Source organism: Pseudonaja textilis, chromosome 2, assembly GCF_049901715.1.
Source record: "Pseudonaja textilis isolate UNSWEBS1 chromosome 2, rPseTex1.2, whole genome shotgun sequence".
NCBI classification, from domain to species: domain Eukaryota; kingdom Metazoa; phylum Chordata; class Lepidosauria; order Squamata; family Elapidae; genus Pseudonaja; species Pseudonaja textilis.
Window position 1 is genome coordinate 223,101,887 of NC_141991.1, and position 20,705 is coordinate 223,122,591.

The 20,705-nt window shown below is 37.0% G+C and overlaps 2 protein-coding genes across 5 annotated transcripts in view; one reads left to right on the forward strand and one right to left on the reverse strand.

Annotated features, from left to right (window-relative positions):
• The window catches only part of RASGRF2 (Ras protein specific guanine nucleotide releasing factor 2), a 120,798-nt gene extending 111,694 nt beyond the window's left edge, over nt 1-9,104 (reverse strand). For all 4 annotated transcript variants that reach the window (XM_087927118.1, XM_087927117.1, XM_087927116.1 and 1 more), the window contains exon 1: nt 5,977-9,104. In XM_087927118.1, coding sequence (XP_087783244.1) covers nt 5,977-6,261 — 285 coding nt within the window. In that variant the 5' untranslated portion in view covers nt 6,262-9,104. The remainder of the gene's footprint in view (nt 1-5,976) is intronic.
• OCLN (occludin) overlaps nt 1-20,705 on the forward strand; it is a 389,915-nt gene that overhangs the window by 118,452 nt on the left and 250,758 nt on the right. The gene's annotated exons all lie outside the window — the stretch shown is intronic.

The following is a 20,705-nucleotide window of genomic DNA, read 5'->3' on the forward strand; positions in this document are numbered from 1 at the left end:
ATCTGTCAGGTCCTCCCTCTTTCAGCTTCCAGATGAAGTCAGAATATGATAAAAATGTGGTGGGTTGCATCAATGAAGTGTGGTTGTGATGCCAGGTTTTTGTAGTTTGGTTTTACTTAATTTTTAAGTATAGTTATATATATTGTTTCTATTACTGGCTGGATTGTAAGACACCCAGAGTTTGGTTTTTAGATTTGACAGCTATATAAATGTTTTAATAAATGAATAAAATGTACTTCAGAGAAGAAAGAAATAACTCTTCATTATCTTTGTAGGATATTTAATAACATCAATCAGGAAAGTGCTGGTGTAAATTGTTAGGGTTGTATAGCAACTGATAACACAGATTTTGTGGTGTTTTTCACATTCATATACTTGACATCAAATTCCACATTCAGATGTGTTGAATTCTTTGAAAATGAAAGCTTATACCTCACCATGCAACTTTTCATTTTCATCCTAAACGCTCTAAAATGTATTACATTGATATACAGATTAAAATGGGATGTGTGCATGCACACTATAATATATCTGAATAATATTAACTTCAAAATATAACTATGTATAAGCAAATAATGAGTACATATTTACAAGACAAACCTTCTGTTAAAATTCTGATTCCAAAATTTACTTCTAATGAAATTTCTTTTCACTGATTTCATTGAAGTAAATAATATATACTGCAATTTTGTAAGTTTCACTATGTTTTACTATAGTGCTTAAGCAAAACCTTCTGTATTCAGTTTTGCCTGAAATCTAATTTAAAATTAAGCTATAGTAAATGATTTTACTTCTAATTAATAGTGCTTAGGATTGACATATAAAGCAGAGAATGCATTATGTGCTCAAAAGAATTTCTGTAAAATTTGCCCTGTACTTATGTGAAATTACCACTTCTGGAAATTAAGTAGTTGCAATGGCTATTTTATACCAGTTGATGCAAAATTTCTCTATGCTCTCTTTCCTCCCATATTTAAAACCAATAAATAATCAGATGTTTCAATACTTTACTGAAAAGAAATAAATTTCAGGAATAATCATGAACCCCAGAATCCCAATATACAAATCTTCGCACAACTGAAATCACAACTGAAATGGATAACTTTGATATTACCATGTTTTCCCGAAAATAAGACCCAACCAGAAAATAAGCCCTAGCATGATTTTCAGGATGCTCATAATATAAGCCCTACCCCCCAAAATAAGCTCCACTTAAGATCATCAGCCAGATGGACACATTGAGTAACATATTCTTGAAAATAGTACTGTATTTCCTATCTGAAAAATAGGTCCTAACGCATCTTTTGGAACAAAAAATAATATAAGACCCGATCTTATTTTCAGGGAAACACGGGTAGGACTTAGCTTGATAATTTCACTATCTGGGAAATTTTGGAAGATTCAGTCTTAACATGTCTGGAGAATGCTAGACTGGTCAGTGTTCCCACCGGTACCTTTAATCCTATTTAAATATCATTCTAGAGTTTGTTCTAGCCCAATATATGTTTATTGCTTTATACATACAATAAACTAAAGATTTGCATACAGTGCAAAGGTAAATAAAAACGTTCATTTCAGGATAGGTATTTATTGCAACAAAATGATGAAATTGTGAGAGAAAAAGGATTGTGACTATTAGCTACTCAAAAGTCAGCTAATGCATGACAATCACATCAACCAGTGGAAGATTTGCAGCATCTATTCCTCATTAGAACAAAGTAGAAAAACAAATACTTCTGTTCTAAAAACATTCTTCTAAATCATCTTGATTTCTATAAATATATCTAAAAATGTTAACTGTCTCTCACTGGAACAGCTGGACATTTGTTTTCTGGCATTTTTGTGTTTTTTATACAGTTAAATTGATAGATTTTTTTGAAGCTATGAAGAATTTATTTCCTGTTTTTTTAAATGTCAAAAATGTATTCCTTTAGAGATAAAATAAAATTCCACTGTTTCCAAAGAAACCAACACCTGTTTGATTCTATAAATCAAGAGAAATGAGTGTCTATCATCAAATGCAAATTTGTATTCACACAGGAACAATGCACTGGCAATGAGGATGCCAGTGCTGAAGTCTGATGTAGCATATGACTGAAATTGGAGTTTCAATACCCTTTATTCTAGAAATACTTATTGAACATGATGAAATTTATTTTTGAATAGACTTGTAAAATGATTGCACTATAAGAATTTACCTCATATTATCACTCATTGAATATTGTCTCTGTTACTCTGTACTTCTGAATGCATAAAATATTTTCCTCATTTTATAAGTAGATCAAGCAAGCTATTTGTATTAACGGTTTAATTCAATAACCAAAGTATTTTATTAGTAGTTTAGTAGAGTCTAGAATAGTGTTGTATTGAGTCAAAATATCAGTTAAAATGCATCCTTTTCTAAACTTTCAATTTTACAATAATATTTCCAATTTTTAAAAACTACCATTGCTAATTGCTTCCTACTTGTGGATCTAACCCTGATTTTGAATAACTATAGTGGTATCTAAATTCAAATATGCAGGGATGGGATTCTAGCAGTTCGCACCTATTCACTAGAACTGGTTGTTAACATTCTAGCTTGTTAACATTCTAAGCAGTTCAGAGAACCGGTTGTTAGAAGAAATTAGTAGTCTAATCCTGTAAGGAAGGCAGGAAGGAAACATCTGGTGTTGCTTACAGAAACTGCCTCTCCGTTAACCCTTATTACATTCTTGGCAGGACTAGACTCCCTATCTCAGGAACATCTCTAGAGTTTTTTTTCCCCTCCTTTGCTAGCACTTTGCTTGTGTGGAGTGACCATTCAAAGTTACAATGGCACTGAAAAAAGTGACTTATGACCATTTTTCACACTTATGACTGTTGCAACATCCTCACAGTCATGAGAGGCCAGGCGAAGAGACGCGTGCCTCAATGTGAGTGATATTAAGTTGGCCACGCCCAGCCAATAACATGACCACCAAGCCATGTCTACCAACTAAGCCATGCCCACAGAACCAGTTGTTAAAAAATTTGAATCCCACCCCTGAATATATGAATCTTATAAACAACACTGAGCTCTTTTGATCTATCATCAGGATAATTGGACCCATTGTTTCCACACATTATATTTTTAAAAATGCCAGAATTATGTTTCAAGAAATAAAAAATGATAACAAAACTCAAATTAATTCAGTAAGATTTGATAAATTATACAAATCAGTATACAATCTATATTTATAAGAAAAAGTTCAGAAATATTTGGTTTAACTATACTTAAACAACTGTACTTAAACAACTGTACTTAAACAACTGTACTTAAACAACTGTACTTAAATACATTTTGAATACTTAAAACATTTGACATTAAAAGCTCCAGAACTAGTTTCCAAATAGATTAAATCCATTTATTAAACAAATTTATGTCATATCTTTTCCTCAGGATGGCATAAATAGCTCTGCCTTTTCTCCATTTTTTCTTACAAGAACAATCCTACCAGGTAGATTATACTGTATTAAGAATGACTACCTCAAGGCCTCACATTATTGTGGCTGAGGATCTTCTTCATCTCTGACTAACACCTTTACCATTATATTTCATGATATGTCATGAAAAACTGATCACTTTTCAAAAGTGGCAACACACCATGAAGTTATCACACCATTTTTTTTCCATTTAAAACCACCAAATTCCTTGTTCCACACTGAAAGCTGATTGGTATCCTCAAGGGATATAATACAAAAAGAGACAAAAATATTTAAAAGCCTTATTCTAGACCCAATCTGGTGTATTTCAGATAAATTGGATTATATCTCACAAATTTCCAGCCAGCGTGCTTTAGACCAATCTTTTCTGATCTGGTGCCTTCTGATGAGTTGGACCAAGAATGCAAAAAACATCCTCAAAAATGTTCTCACCTCAAAATACCTATTTTGAGTGTTCCAATCTTGAATTAAAATTCATGTGTTTTGCATCAAAATAATTTGCAGAGTACATTTTTTTCCAAGAGTGAAATAAAACTTGCGTGTCTTGGCTTTCTAAGAATGACAGTTATGATTGGACTGCTTTTTTCCAAATGTTTTCCTGCGTAGCCAATATAGCAGCTTGAATTGCATTAAATACGGAGTTAAACTCAAGAAGAAAGTTGGTCAAAGTTGCAGGTCCACTAAATTATTGCTATTTCAAAATAACAACAAAAACTTTCCTAAGGGGAAGTTAGAGTCAAAGTGAGTGATCTGTTTATTGTGCTGTATTTCATTTGCAGGCAGGCAATACAAAAATGTATAAGGAGTCCTTGGTGTTCTCTGAGCTTGGTTGTTTTTTTTACAGATGTTTCATTACTCAACTAGGTAACATCATCAATGCTAGTTGAAAGTATGCATACATGTGCCCTAATCTCCTTCATAAACAATTGTTGCCAATATTCTAAGGTTGTATAAATAAAGACTAGTACTGTAGTACTAGTACTAGTACTGTAGTACTCCTTGACTTACAACAGTTCATTTAGAGCCGTTGAAGTTATAACAGCACTGAAAAAAGTGACATGACCATTTTTCACACTTTTTTTGCAGCATCCCCGTGGTCACGTGACTTACATTTGGGAGTTTCACAACTGGTTCATGTATATTTATGATGGTTGCAGGGTTCCAGGAACATGTGATCATCTTTTGCAACCTTCTGACAAAGTCAGTGGAGAAGCCAGATTCACTTAAAAACCATGTTTCTAACTTAACAACTGCAGCGATTCACTTAACAAGTGTGGGGAGAAAAGTTGTAAAATGAGGCAAAATTCACATAACACATTTCTCACTTAGCAACATAAATTTTGGCTCAACTGTGGTCGTAAGCCAAAGACTACCTGTATTGCCTTGTTTTATTGAATTTTGATGTGCACATGCATTCTTTCATGTCTCTTTGTAAAGTTAATGTTATTAAACAGTTAAGAAGAATCAAGATAGCTCTTTTTTCAGCCAGCAGTCACTGCTAAATGCCAGCAAAAACACCAGGAAACAAAACATCATTTGCACCTGGCAGGCAGGCTGAAAAAAACAACAGTATCTACCAAAAATTGGCCAAGGATTTTTTAAAAACCAAACATTAACACTGATCCCTATTCAAGGGAACGTTAAAGAGTTTAGCTGCTGTCTTCATCCTGTACTCTGTGGGCTGAAAAATCGAGAGGATTTATTGAAAGAAACTAAAAATACCTTCAATTCCACTGAGGCTTTTTTAAAGACATGTTAATCTAAGTACATTTGTCAGGGAAGAGAAATGTTCCCTATTGTTCCCTTGGGGCCTTTTTTACCCCTTGACTAAATTTCGTCCCCACTGGGTGAGGGAGTAACGTTTAACATAGTTACTCTTCTCTTGAGATCAGTCAAGAGGGAGACTGAAAAGAACTCTAAACATTTGGAGTGAAGGTTTCAAGTCGAACTGTTTGCGTTCAACATTAAAGGCATTTTCCCACTTCAAGCAACTACTTGGACAGCCTTTCCAGTGCTAGCAGGGCAACTCAGAGCAGTTTGCATCACAACTCATCCAGAAGGTCTAGACCAGGGGTCCCCAAACTTGGCAACTTTAAGACTTGTGGACATCAACTCCCAAAACTCCCAGACATGTGGACTTCAACTCCCATAGTTGGCTGGAGAATTCTGGGAATTGAAGTCCACAAGTCTTAAAGTTGCCAAGTTTGGGGACCCCTGGTCTAGAGCTCAAACTTGTAAGCTCAGGGAGAGCCAAACCTCCAGGGGAAAAGTAGCACATATCTCCACCTGCCTTACGACCTCCTCTCCTCCTCCTTTACCCAAAGCGAGAAGCGGCTAGCCCCAAAACTTCAGCTGAGAAGACGCCGCGGTCGCGCGGTGACCCAAGGGCCAAGGCGCCCCATTTTAAAGCTGAGCCCCTTTTCTGTCCCAACTTCCCACTAGCGGGAAAGGAGCCTAGGAAAGGAGGAGGCGGAGAAAGAGGGAAAACCCTAGCGAGGGCGGGGCCGCTACCTGCTTGTCCAGCGCCGAATCCTTAACGCTGACGGCGGATGCGCCCTTTGGAGCGAGTGCCCTCTCGCAGCTGCAGCCTTCCAGCATGTAGACGCCAGCGGGCCGGGCGCTCTGCTCGCTTTCGAAATAGAAGAGCATGTTCTGGTACAGGGCGAACCATTTGTCGTGCCAGCGGCTGGTCTCGGCGGTCTTTTTGCTCAGGTAGCCGCGCCTGGTGCCCTCCTTGCGAGCCAGCACGGCGAGGTACAAGGCGTGCCCTTCATTGTAGCGCACACTTTTCTGCATGGTGCCTCCAGCGCCGACGGCGAGCCGCTCGGATCAACGGGGGCGGGGGGAAGGAGCCCCTGCCGTCACCAACCCGCCGTCGAAGAGCAGCGCGGCTTCTCCGGACAGGCGAGGCAAAGCCAGACGGAACCCAGAGCCATCAGCCTTTCCGCTGTGGCGCACACCACTGCAAAGCCTCGCGCCGGCGCGCTCCTCCGTCCTGGGGGGGGGGGGGTGTCGCCACCTTGGGCGCTATTGGAGTCCGGGGCTGCAGCTGAGCTTCTTTGCTTCAGCCGGCGGCTGCTCCGAGCGCTTCAGCCCGCCCAGGGGCCCCGGCGGCATCCTTTTGTGCCGGGCGCCTCACGCTTCTTTTCGCCCAGGAAAGTTCTGCGAGCCGCGCTTTCCCCGACTACAACCGCGCCGCGCTCGCTGAGGCTTCCGGACCTGTCCTCTTCCTCCGGCAGCTGATGCCCATTCAACCTCTCCACCCCGACCCCAACCCTCTCCTCCACCGGGACCCAGAAAGGAAAATAATCACTCGGGAGATGAGCCGTAATCGGCTTTGAGACCAATTTAAAGCACAAAGTCGCCACCGCGGCCGCTGCCAGAGCGCGGAATAACAACCCTCCCCCGGAGTGGGCGCGCGTTCCCGCCTCTACAAGAGCTTAAACCTGCCCCCTCCTCCTTTTTTTTTTTTTTTGCCGCCCGCCTCCGGGAACGGGGGCGTTTTATCTCCAGCCGGCCGAGCCAAGGGAAGGAACGGGAGTTATGGGGGAGGCAGGGGCAGAAAGGCGAAAAGAGACGCTGATTTATCGGACAAAACGCTCGAGGCGGCGTGTGCCAGCGGTCCCTTCTTCTGCGAGGAAACGTCGAGGCGGGAGGACCCACGAAGCTTTAGAATGAGAACCTGCAAAGTTAAACGGAGTGCTTAATCCGCTCCTGGGGTGTTTTCCCGGCTGCGGGATTAGTTGGAGGGAGCGAGAATAAAGTAACTTCCGATTCTCTCACGACACGCCAGTTTAGTGGAGGAGTTGTTCTAGCGTCGTTCCTGAGTGTTTGTAACTCACAGATGGAGAGAGCGTTTCACTCTTCCCTCGCGTTATCTTCAGGGCTGTTGAAGAGACAAAATCTGCTCTACAGGCTGGAGGTTTACTGAGTTCAGAGAACAGGTGCTGGGCCTGGATGCTGAGAAGCAAAAGAAACCTGCAGTCCAGAGTTGAATCATAGTTTCATTAGGAATGGGCAAAATGTCACCCAGTCATGTACAAGCTTTCGAGTTCTCCAAAAATCCCTCAGCAACTTGCATGGCACAGACACCAGACAGGCAGGAAGTTATAAAATAAACTTTGGAAGAATTTCAGCTCAAAAAGTAGAATCTGTTTCTGCAGGTGTACTTGAAACCTTAAGGGAAAACTCATTATCAAATAAGTTTTCATTGATTAAAAAGTCTTCACAATTTTTCTTGAGTATATAAATATAGCTAAATGTAGAATCTTACCATTTTTTCCCAAAGCACAAAAGGCTGTGTCCTTTCGGATTTTGCAACTGGCAAAAAAAAAAACCCATAGAATCATAGTGTTGCCATCCTTAAGACCATCAGCTCGGGCCTGAAATTCCACATATGCCTTTATCTGGGAATCAAAAAACATTAAAGTAAGGGTCACTTCTGAATAGACCGACCTGGGGTGCCCTGTTTACCAGTTAAATCTGAATAAACATTCTGGCATTAAAAATGTCCTTGTCTTACTATAGGTCACTGAAGTTCTGTTCAGTAATAGTGCAGCTATATACTTATCTGCGTCCAGAAATTAACATAGGTTATTAAGTTTGTTGTAAAATTGTATGATATTCTTCTACAGCTATTTATACAAAAATGTGCAAAATAGGACCATCTATAACTTAAGAAAGGCTTATGGTCTTGTTGAAATGCCTGATCAATTGTAAGGTCAGTCAAATTTGCAAAGTATCTCTGGTAGGACTCACAGGTCACTTGGCAAACCAAATTAATTTGGTTAAATCTGAATTAACCAAAATCTGTAATTGGAATCCCTCAAGCATAGACCTTCCTCATCACTAATCATTATGTAGATTTTCATCTAAAATAATACTGCATCATTTTAAACAGGATATATAATTTATAATCTGATTTACCTGCTGATATCAAGCAACAGGTTAACAATTTATTTCCTATGTTAGAAAATGCTTTCTTTTTGTCTCTCTCACTCTCTATAAAATGGCAAATATGTTTGTAAAACTTTTCCATTTTAAAAGATCACATCTTCCTTCTCTGAGGATCCAGTCAATTTGGAAAGTAATTACTCAGTAAAAATAGTTTATTCTTAGCATCTTTTTATTCCTTGCCCCATACTGTTATTCATTTAATATGTATTGGTATGTTTCAGAAATAAAATTTATTATTTCAATTTGGCATTAAGTCAGCTACCTTCTCCTAAACAAAAATCCAGGATAATCATTACAATAAAAATAGATATTGATGAGTCTCAGTACTAAGCAAAATGTTGTTTGCAATTGCTATTCCTTTTTGCATTGGGGCTAATAATCACAGCACTATTTTTAACACCATTTAATTTTTTTGCCTCTGTAGCTTGTAGCATAGTATTAAGGCATTTGTTGAGTGGGTAGTCCTTAGAGTTGAGTAATTCCTATATCTGTACATCAAATTAACTGTTAGTTGATTCTAATAAGCACACTGAAAATTTGCCAGGTCTTATTCATTAATATGTTAATGTAATAAAACAAAGATAAGTTATTTTGCATACATGCTGAAGTATTGATTTAAGATTCATTTATAAGGCTCTTTTATTTTGCTGCTTGATTTATGTGATACCAGACAAAATGAACTGATTTCCAATTAACATTTTAGATAATCAGCTGTGATTTATGTCTTGAATGCTACAGTACTAGATACATGCAAATCATGGGGATATGGGTGGGGAATATTTGTCAGTAGAAATGTATGAATGGGTGCTCATGCACTTGAAAGTAAAGTGGGATGCCTGTAATTGTGGAGTCTCTCTGGAAAGAACAAAGAATATTTATTCACAGAGAATATACACACTCACAGAGAACATGCATGTGCAACACTTGTATCTATTCTAAGTGGTTAGAGGACTGATAACAGCAACAAAGAGACATCCTGCATACCTCAGCTGGAAATTAGAAATAGGGAAGGCCTGGAACAAACAGAATATGTATTAGATAACTCCTGGAACATCCATTAGCAAAGGCTTTTGGAATAGGGACTGCTCAAGATCACTGGGACAATTTTTAGATCATTACTAAAATGTTTATTAGATTGTTTATTTTATATATCCTGCCTTATCCTGGCTTCCACTTTAGTGAAAATGTATAAAATTTCTTAATTCTATTGTTCAAGGTTCCTTGGCATTTTCTAGCAAGGATACTTCAATAAAAGGAAACAAAACCTGCACCTCATGTGTGGTGTACTTCATTGGCTTTGGCACCATGTCAGACCCGAATTGGGAACACCACCACATTTTGGAAAAATCAAAATGATCTCCTGATTTCATATTAATACCTTCCTTTGGTAATGTACAGAAAATGGCATTATTTGGAAAGAAGGACGCATATGTTTCAACATGGATGGTGTATTTATTCTCCCATATATTTAAAAAATAAAAATCACCCCTTATCCTAGAAAAGCTGTGTTCCAACAATAGTGGCATGCCTTTAGGAAATCCAAACTCAGCTGTCAAACATTCTAACTATACTTTGTTTTAATTATATTTTGAACCAGTCATACTGTAGTTCACACATAATTAATAAAAGACCAAATACTCCACATTATGGTTGACGTAATGTGTCAATGCAGACAATGTGTAGTGGCTGAAAATTCAAGGGTAAAGCTTTTGCTTTATAAATAGCATTTGTTTAAAATGTCAGCAAGAATGATTATTGTATGAAAAGCCATGGAGTGCTGCTACTAATTAGTGTTCTGTAAAATCAATTTTCCCTCACTTGTTGTTCTCTAGATCTTTTGGATCACTGGTCTCATAATTCCTAGATACACATTAGAAATTGAGCTTAACATAACTGAAAGTAACCAGAAGAAGGAAAACTGGTCATTAATTTATTAGACCAATGTCATATTCCCCTGATTCTCGATCAATGCATACTTCAATGCCGGATTTCTCTGTCTCCGTGAAAAGCTTGCATAATTCTTAAAACAGCAGCATTCTCTAGTATGAGTCAAGTGAGAAGGTCTGACAACAGAATTCGAAAAGGGAAATGTTTGGTAATACTAAATGTATCAAAAAGAACATGGTAACTATGGCAACAAAATTAACACTAAGGCAACTGTTATAACGGGGTAAATTTCACTACTAATAGCTTGTATTCAGCATGAATGTTTCCCTAGAGCAGGTATTCCAGCAACTCTTACCTTCAAAAAACAGTTAAAAATTTAGAACTCACTTTTTAAGATATGAATCCAAAGGCAGTTTCCACTTATGGGAAAAAAAGCTCACTAGGTCTTTGGTCAATAGCATCAACATTTGCAGGAAAAAAAAATGTAGCAACCATGAATATACTGCTAATATTAAATAATTGATGATGCAAATACAAAGCTGTATAAAGGTTTGAAATTCATTTCATTGGAACAAAATTCATAAGCCAGATTCATAATTCATAAGCCTACAGACACCTCAAGTACAATATTTAATATATTATTTAACTGAGAACACCAATAATATTTAGAAACTGCTGAGTTCAAAAGTACTTTATACTTTGACTGAGTGTTACTCACCTTAAGCAAGCCATACCATAATTTCAGATTAGGCTCTGGTAAAAATCAATCAATCAAATAATTGTCTGATTTTTTTAAAAAAATATGACTCTTTAATCCCCTTATTCAGGGTGGAGTTGAGGTGACTGAATAGAGCGGAATGTATACTGGCTGGATGCTTTCCTGACACCTACACAGAGTTCACAGCAGATACTTTCTCTTTGTGGCCTGATAGAGAAATATCTGTCACTGCCTAGGATTGAACACTCAACCTTCTTACCTCTAGGCCACTCTTAAATTGATGATTTTCAATCGGTGTTTAATATTAGAACAATTTTTGGTTTTAATTCAAAATCCTAAAAATATATTTTCAATTTTTTATTATGTTCTGAAGAATGTGGGGATATATTGTGCACACTTTTTATGTCATTTTAATTGGTCCTTATAAAAATATTACCCAATTCTCAAATTGGGGACTTTTCTCATGAAAAATATTCCATTTTATGTTCCTTGGAAAATACCATTTTGGGCAGTTAGGGTGGATGGAGTTTTATAAGCATAGATAATAATGCATATAGATAAAACCAAATTTGTCAATGCCAAATTCTACGGTGCTTCCCTAATGTTCATATTGAATGGAAACAATACTTGTATAAATCCTTCTGTGCATAGATCCCATCCAGATAGATAAAAATCAGTGGTTGTATAAGATAAAAAAGCTGAAGTCCCCAAGCTATTTTCCCCATGTAAGTGTTTTTTTCTGGTGAGACTGGTCTATCAGGGCAATCTGGCCTACCCAATTATGGAATGGTGCATACTACTTCCACTATTGCCTTTCAGCCCCAGCCCAGGAGCCTTTGCAGGCAGTCGCTTTCATGACAAACTATTTTTGTGTTGAATTTATATTTACCGACAAAGAAATAAAGGGAGACTAATATAGCTCTATTTCAAGCTATTTAGCTCTCATCAGCTAGCCATACCCAGGTTCGAATCCCAGAAGGGTATGGCTAGCTGATGAGAGCTAAATAGTTTGAAATAGATCCATGCTAGTCTCCCTTTATTTCCCCTTGTAAGGTTAGCCATGGCAGTTATACCCACCAGTAGCAAATAGGCTGAGGAAATAGTTCCAGCATAGCATTTTAAATAAAATATATATTGCAGCATCAGTTATACGACAGCTGAGCGCAATATATATCTCTCATACACAGTTAATGTAATGCAAACACAAAACTGGATTCAAACAGGCAGAGAATCCAGGTTGGGGAATTTACAGTACAACTACCAGCACAAGACTAATCCTCAGATATCTTAACAGTTTCTTCTTTTTCATTCCTAGCGTTCTGTAGCATTTTGCTTTATGAAAAGATCTGGAGAACCTGAAATTTAAAGATGCTTTTGGTTCATTCTAATAAAAATATTCAGTGGGATTTCTTTCCTCATTGATCAGCCATCATAATTGCTTGCTATTTTCTTATCAATTATGTTTTTTTTAAACAATACAACTGCTATTGATGCATTAAAATTCAAATCCTGTGGAGGTTGGCATATATGTGAGTGAATGCCTATCTTCAGAAGTAACAATAGAGCGTCTGAAGGTGTCAAGCAAAAGTGGAATCCAGTCTGTCTTCTGCTATCAGGGAGGAATTAAACGCATTTCCTAGAACAAATGCAGCTGAGATAGATGCTTTTATTAACTGACTGCTGGAAACTTCCTTCCTTTTAGAAAGAATAACTGCCAACTGACCTTGGTTGTTATTGCAGAGGTGAAGGTAAACATCTATGCTTTTCTCACCAGACACAAGAAGAAGGATAAGTTATCACATCTCTATCTGTGCAAATCCACCAGCAAGGAAATAAAGGAAAACTAGTTGCAATTGGATGCACTTTACTATTTGTCAGTTTGTTTTGGAGCTAACAGATTAATTTTCCTCTATCTTTACAACTCCACTTTCCTCTTATTGTGTACTTCTATAAAGACTAATATTCATTTTATTCATAAACCTACTGCAAAGTTACATTAAGTATGTTTTGAAATCATACCTAAGTTTAATTTCTATATTAGTTCAGAAAATTGCTAGCCAAAATTTTAGTTTGCAGTTAAATTTCTCCACAATTTTGTCACTGGTGGATATATATGAATGGTTTATCCTATAAGACAGGAACCATTAGTATTCCATTTTATCATGTAGTTATTTTAAAAAATTAAAGAAAATATTTAAATTGCTCTGCCTTTTCATTTACCAAACAAGAATTGTGGGTCACTATTAGAAGAAGTGAAAATCTGGAGCATCTTTCAACTGGCAGTATACAACAGTAAGTAGTGTTCGAGTTTCCAGCCATAATTAGGTTATCTCTAAAGAACGGATGGTAACAAGGGGTTATTTTAATCTTCAGATGGTCATTATAAATCAAATATATACTTCATGCTATTATACTTTATATATTAAATGCTTTTTAAACAATCAAACTAAAACTATGACAGTATAGCAGAAAATATTTTTTCAATTCATCATCATATTAAGGAGAATACCAAGGACACTCTATAACTTTTATATGTAGACTGAAATATGAATGTATTAATCTTACTCTCTAATTGATTTTCAATTTTGTCCCTTAAAAATGAAGCTCTGGAAAACTTTTTATCACATTTTAAATTCAGATCAGTTGTGTCTTTCAAAAAGCAATTTTAAAATAAATAAATTAAGGGATGGCAATTTCAAATTGTTCTATACAAAGATATTAATTTCAAAACTTATTATTGGTATAGGGGCTACATGTTGGAGACAGAATGAGAACAGAGCCTTGGCCAAGGTTGTACTATGTCACAAGTGCAGTGTTATCACAGCCTTGACATGTGCTCAAGAGATTTCCATTAATAGTTTTACTGTATATTACTGACAATTAAGTTATTGCCCTGTAATACTATTGCTGCAGAAATTGCACTTGTTACTAATGTATTTCTAAGGGCAAGGTGCTGGTTATCATCTATAAAGTGATCACTTTTATGGGTTATGAATTGGTGTCTTTGAGACCACTGCCCTCTATAGATTCTGCCTGCCCAATCTGATGTTGTCTGATGTCAGAGATGAATCCTGTGGCACCTCATAATGTAGGGCTCAATTTACCCCTGAAGAGTAGAGATCAGTGCCCCTATTTTCAGCCATCAAAGGTAGTCTAGAATGGGGTTGTCAAACCAGCCAGCCAGCCAGATGCATCATGCACTGGCCACACCCACACCCAGTTTCATGAAGGGGGGGATATCTCATGTGACACCACCACGAAGGTGCGAGTTTGACACCCTGGTTTAAAAGGATACTGTAATCAAAGGTATAAAGGCCTGTGAGATATCAAGCAGGATCAAAAAGTTTGTACTCTCCTATCCTGGTCCCATTAAAGTATAATCTATGTTATCTCAGTTCTTATCACCTTGAAATTCAACTAAAAAGAGTTAAAATGGTACATCCAGGGATGATCTCATCCACGTATGACCACAATTGCAAGTCCATCACTTTCTTGACCAGTCTTAGCCCAAAGAAGAAGTTGAAGACTGGCAATAGTTCTCCAACATTCCTGGTAAAAATCTGGCAATTTTTTTTTTGAGGAGGGCTTGCGCATTTTTTGAAGGCCAACATGTTGCATGTTAAAGATGATTCAACACCATTTTGACAAAACATTTTGTTATCTCCTTGGAAGTTTTCACCAATCAAGAAGTAAGTGCTGGAAGACCACTTCCTCAGGAACAACCAGATTTGAAGATTAAATAAATATGTTGATCCTATATGAGCAGTATGGTATTTTTGCAAATAGATGGACTTTACCTGAAAATGTAACAAATGTCTAATCTAAACTAATCTAATCATGTTCCCTTTTGTTCAGCTTTGATTCTTAAAATTAATGTCAATGATATTCAGTCAAGGTTATTATCTTTATGGTTATATTTATTATTAGTCCCTATTGTAATTATTTTATATGATTAAGCTTGCCCATCCTACAAAGCTGAACCACTTTTCCACCCAAGGGTATGCCTTTGTATTTCTCTCTTATTCAGCTGTAATGTAAGTTGACAAGCACTATAACTGAGAGGAAGGAAAAATAAGTGATCTGGATTAGAGAATGTATTATGCAGAGCAAAGTTTTACAAGAAAAGAAAGGACAATAGGAATCTTTTTGGGAAAGAAACATAGTAATAAAAAATGGGCTGTTTACAAATTGGAGATATGAAATTAATTCATAAAGTACTGAAGTATTTCTCTCTCTCTTTCTCAAGCTATTTGAAAAAAACCCAGTCACATTTTTTTACTTTGTTGAAACTTTGATTGACTAATGTAATATATAAATTGATGTGTACTTCATATTGAAAATAGTTTTTAATAAGTAACTTTTTAAAGTAGGTAAAGGTAAAGATTCCCCTCACATATACGTGCTAGTCGTTTTTGGCTCTAGGGAGCGGTGCTCATCTCCATTACAAAGCTGAAGAGCCAGCGCTGTCTGAAGATGTCCCCATGGTCATGTGGCTGGCATGACTAAACACCGCAGGTGCATGGAACATTGTTACCTTCCCACCAAAGTGGTCCTTATTTTTCTACTTTGCATTTTTACATGCACACTCCGTTATGCAGTGCTAGGGATTCGAACCGCAAAATTGCAGGCCTTTCTGATCGACAAGCTCAGCATCTTAGCCACTGAGCCACCACATCCCAACTTTTTAAAATAGAACTATATTAATAGCATGTAATCATATATTCTGTTAGGATAGCTTCATATGAAGCAAACGCATATTAAATGGGGAAATTAGATTGAAACCTTTAAAAATCAAGAGGATCACATTTATTTTATACACTACAGCCACAATTGGATAGTACAATTGGATGGCATAAAAATTATAAGATGTTTAACATTATGAATGTTATTTCTGTGCATGTAAATTATAATTAAAAAGAAAACTTGTAAAGAAACTACTGAAAAACTATGCTTGGCAGTTCTAATACAGTTCTGTACAGAATTATGTTTACATCTGTGTGTATATTTGTGTCTCAGTCAGCCACAAACTATGGTGTTTAGTATTATCTATAAGTTCAAATATCTCATATCTGTGCTGAGAGAAAAAGCTTTGATTCATTTTTTAAATTAACCTACAATGTGTTTTGGTTTAGGATTAGTGTGCTATATAACCCTGGCCAGGATAATTTATAATCTAACTAAAATGGAAAAAATAATTCCCATGCCATATATAAGTTTATGAATTATTTTGCTAAGATCAATCTTTTAAAAAATTTGATGATACTCTAGGCTTCTTTTCCAATTTATCATTTATCATATGTTAAAATTATGTTCAGAATTCAACTTTATTCCTAGAAATTGATTGAATATGCGCTATCAAATCTTTGTCAGCTCTTAGCAACCATATAGATTTTCTCCATGACAATTTCTCCATGACCTGGTCTTTCAGTGGTGCACTCACCAGTGCAACTGACTCCATCTTGCTCTTAGTCATCCTCTTCTCTTTCCTTCTACTTTTTAGTAAGCATTACAAAAAAAGGTAATACAAATAAGGTGTCACACCCAGGAGTACTAGTTCTATCTTTATTATAAGGTTACATTAACAGAATCTTGCAAAAGTATATTTTTCACTCATCACCTGTTTTGAATGACTTTTCGTGTTCTCCATGCCTGTTTCATCTTCAGTGTCTTTACAAATATTATTGTAATACTGCCTCTTGTCTCTTCTAAGAGCTTTCTGAAATTTTATGAGATTTTTGTCTTTCTTGACTTTGCCTTTTCTTCTCTATCTGGCAATTTCTGCAATTTGTTCTAATATTCTCTTTGCTTTTTTTCCTGTTTCTATCAGCATTCTATTTTCATGTTCATCATTAGCATCTTCTTTTACATTCATTCCATAATTTCTCTAGTTCTCTATCAATCAGATTAAGTTCTTCAAAGCAATTCCTGATGTTCCCTGGAAATATGGTGGGTATATATGTTCAAGATCATATAATGGAAACTGAATAGCTTTCTTTTTCTTAATTAAACCTATCCAAGAACATCAGCATTTCATTGTAAAAGCTTGTAAAATCATATGTGAAAAGAATCAAAATATATGTGAGATCTCACTAAAATCTCAAAAAATATTGTGTTCAAGTATAGAAAATCACTTGAGAGATGTTGCATATATTTCTTGTTGTAGAAATTCCGCTCCCTTTCAGCTCCCTATTTAGGTGAGATAAGAATATTTGAAAGGCAAAATCAAAACAATGTAATTAAAAAAAAAAGAGTTCATCAGTTATTGTATTTTAATATTGCTTTATTTTAAGCTATATAGAGTCAGTTTGGAATCAGGTGCTATTGAACAACTTGAATAACAAGGAAGGAGGACAAGACACTGACTATATATATTCAGGTGCTAATCTCCATTGTTGACTATCATGTAGGAGGGCAGGCCTTGTCATAGAGTTGGTTAAATTAAGTGAAAACCCAAACAAACAGATATTATAGCATTGTGTAATGTGTAAGTACTGTCATAAATCCTTTGAGTTTTTAAAGGAGCATTTGTTTTTCTTTTTATGTTAGGCATCTGCAATTACAGTAAATAATTCAGATCAGTATTAATTGTGTATGTTATATTTTTTCCTTTGTGCAAGCTTGTCTGTATAACCATGAAAAAAATATGCACTATGTAATATGCCTCAAGAGCTGTGAGTTCTCCCATGTTTCTCACTGTAAAGTACCAGTAGTCCTTGGGTTATAATGGTAACTGGGACCAGGATTGCTGTTGCTAAGCAATCCTGACCTAAAGCATGACATCACATGCTTTGTGATGGAAATCCAGGCAGTTCTGGTGGCCACTGTATTCCCAAGACATGTGGGTTGTTAAGCAGGAAGCAGTGGGAGCCACAGGGAAGGAGTTTAAGGGTGCTGTGGTGGTGGTGGAGGCACTGGAAGGCCTGGCACAGCTAAATGCAAGTTGGGAAATGGGTGTTGCGGTATGAGCACAGGGAGGGGCAGGGGAAAGAGAGTCCAGAGGACACAGGTTCATGGAAGCGCAGGCAGGCCAAGGGAAGGATATAGTGCAGTGCACAGGAAAGCTGTGAGGAATAGATCTACTCAAGTGACCTCCAACCTTCCTGGCTGGCTTCCCTCTTGACTTTGCTTGTGGAAGCCAATGGGGAGAGTCACAGATGGCAATCATGTGACATCAGGAGCCCTATGACAGCCAGAACTTTGAGGACCAGTTGTAAGTACCACTTATTCAACACTATTGCAACTTTGAACAATTGTTAAATGTGTAGTCAGTAAATGAGGGTTATCTGTTCCTTTAAATTGTTGTGGAGTATTGCGAGACTGTTATCAGAAAGTGGCTCAGAGAAGGAAGCTAGTTTATTATATGCAGTGATCAGACCACTGGGTCTATTAGGGGTCAACTCACGGCCAAAATAGAATGCCTCTTGGACCACCACACTATCCCACAAAGCAAAAGAAGTACAAAAAAGAGTAGATGGTTGGAATCAGAATCAAATTCACATTGTAAACAAGACAGTATTATAATGCGAACAATTTCTGCATGCTAAAATAACTGCAGTTAAAAAAACACATTCTAATAATATTATCGGTTATAGATGAGACAATATTCTGTGAATGACAACACTCTTTCAGGTCATAGATATATCCAATTAAACAAAGACAGTAATGATCGAATTAAACAGTGGTGAAATATCTTTTGCAAGTACATTTGCAACTAAGGACAGAAAAATCCCCTGAATTTTGAAGAACTGCTGATAGCTGAGTAGATCACTGACCTGGCCATGTAGACTGGAGTGTCTTCATGATGGGAAGGGGTATAAAAAGAAAAGTCAAGATGGTGACTGTGGAATATATGATTAACATCTTGTCCCTTTTTACATACAAAATAAGTAAAAGTGGGAGAGAATTCCAACTGTGTAGTCATGACCTCCATCTTGATCTTTTTAATACATCTGTGCACACCCTTCATGACATTATTACATATAGCTATTTGTGATGTCATCACTTATAAAGCTGAAGAGCCATTATTAATGCAGGGTGATGCACAGTATTATCATCCAAGAGTTAAGAAGTATTAAACAATAAATGGAAGAGAGGGGAAATAACATTTACCATTTTAGTTAGGGTGGAATTCCTTTGTCCCCATAAGAAAAGGGACAATGTGACTCCATACTGCACAGTGCCATATTGATTTCTTAATTACAAGGGAGGGAAGTGTGTTGCTTTATTTTTGTCTAGATCTTGGCATATCAGCATCAGATTTCTGATAATACTTAGTGCAACTTACCAGCCTGGCATAGATTTTATAAAATTGTAATCTTTAACATTATAATCATATTAATCTAAATGTAATTTTATTAACAGAAACAGCTAAGAAAAGCTTTCCTTGGGTGAAAAAAAAATTAAGAATTTATGGAAAGCCTAGAATTTTGCTCGGATTTCTATGCAACTTTATAATTTTGCTAAGAGTGGTATGTGCACTATCCAGATAGAGCTGGCATGATGCAATGGTCTCAAAGTTAAAAACTTTTTTTTTTTTGGGGGGCAAAATCAGACAAAGTTTTCAAATAGACCCTGAAAAGATTTAGGCTTAATTAAAACACCTGCCATCTAGCTGCAACCCTATGAAAGAACAAAAGCATTAAGTAAAAGAGGAGGAGAAACTTGGTCATTCCTATCAATCTTTTTGTACTGCATGGACTGGCTTTGCTTTGTACCAAGGAGAAAGTTCTACTACAGGCCCACAGGAACAAGTAACTCCACGAAGATAGGAGGTAGGATTTGGAAATAATTCAGACACATAATAAGTTCTTAATGCATGAAAAAGAGCACTAATTTGCTGCAATGGAAGAAAGAATTTGGATCCAGAACGCAAAAATCTGTTCAGAAAATTGGTAGAATGTTAGGAGCTAACATGGATATTAAACTGCACAATTATACCTATACCCAATGCAAGTAGAAATCCCATACAAGTAGAAAAGGGGCTGAAGAATCAAGCAGTTGCTATGCAACTGAATGGCATAGCCAAGCAGAGATTTAAGGGATGTCTGTATGTACCCAAAGAAGGAGTCAGAGAACTGCAAGCTCAAGTGGCATGCCTAGGTAGCAAGTAGCTACAACCAGAGAAGAAAAGCCAGAGAAAATTGGTGAAAATTAGTGTTACCATAATGGAGTCCTTGGTGTGCTCTAAGCCTGGTTGCTTGCTTCCTGACATAGTTGGATAATGAAACAAGGAAGCTCAGAGAGCAGCAAGGACTCCACAGTTCAATCTTGAACTACAGATATTCTCATGTACGAAGACAAATATATGTATCCCAGGATAATGTTGTCGGATCCAATCTAGGTCAGTAACTGGAACCAGTGTTTTTGTCTTCTGAGCTTTCAAACTCATATTGGAACCCCTCTTAAGGGAACTTCTCTCTAGCAGAGTGACAGATATTCTTGTGGGAAGGAAAATCCATCTGATTCAGTTCCAAGCTGGGGGAAAGACACTGGAAACATGGAGGCTGATTGGAAAGAAGAGTTTATGGTTAAAGCAGAATGACCAAACACATGTGATCCTGGGCAGCTGACAAAATGGAGTTGAGATTGGGTGGGTTTTAAGCTTGTATTTGAGCTTCCTGTTCCTGTGCAAGAACATGTTCTTTAATATTCTATTGGCTGTTGTCAGATTCCTATGGGG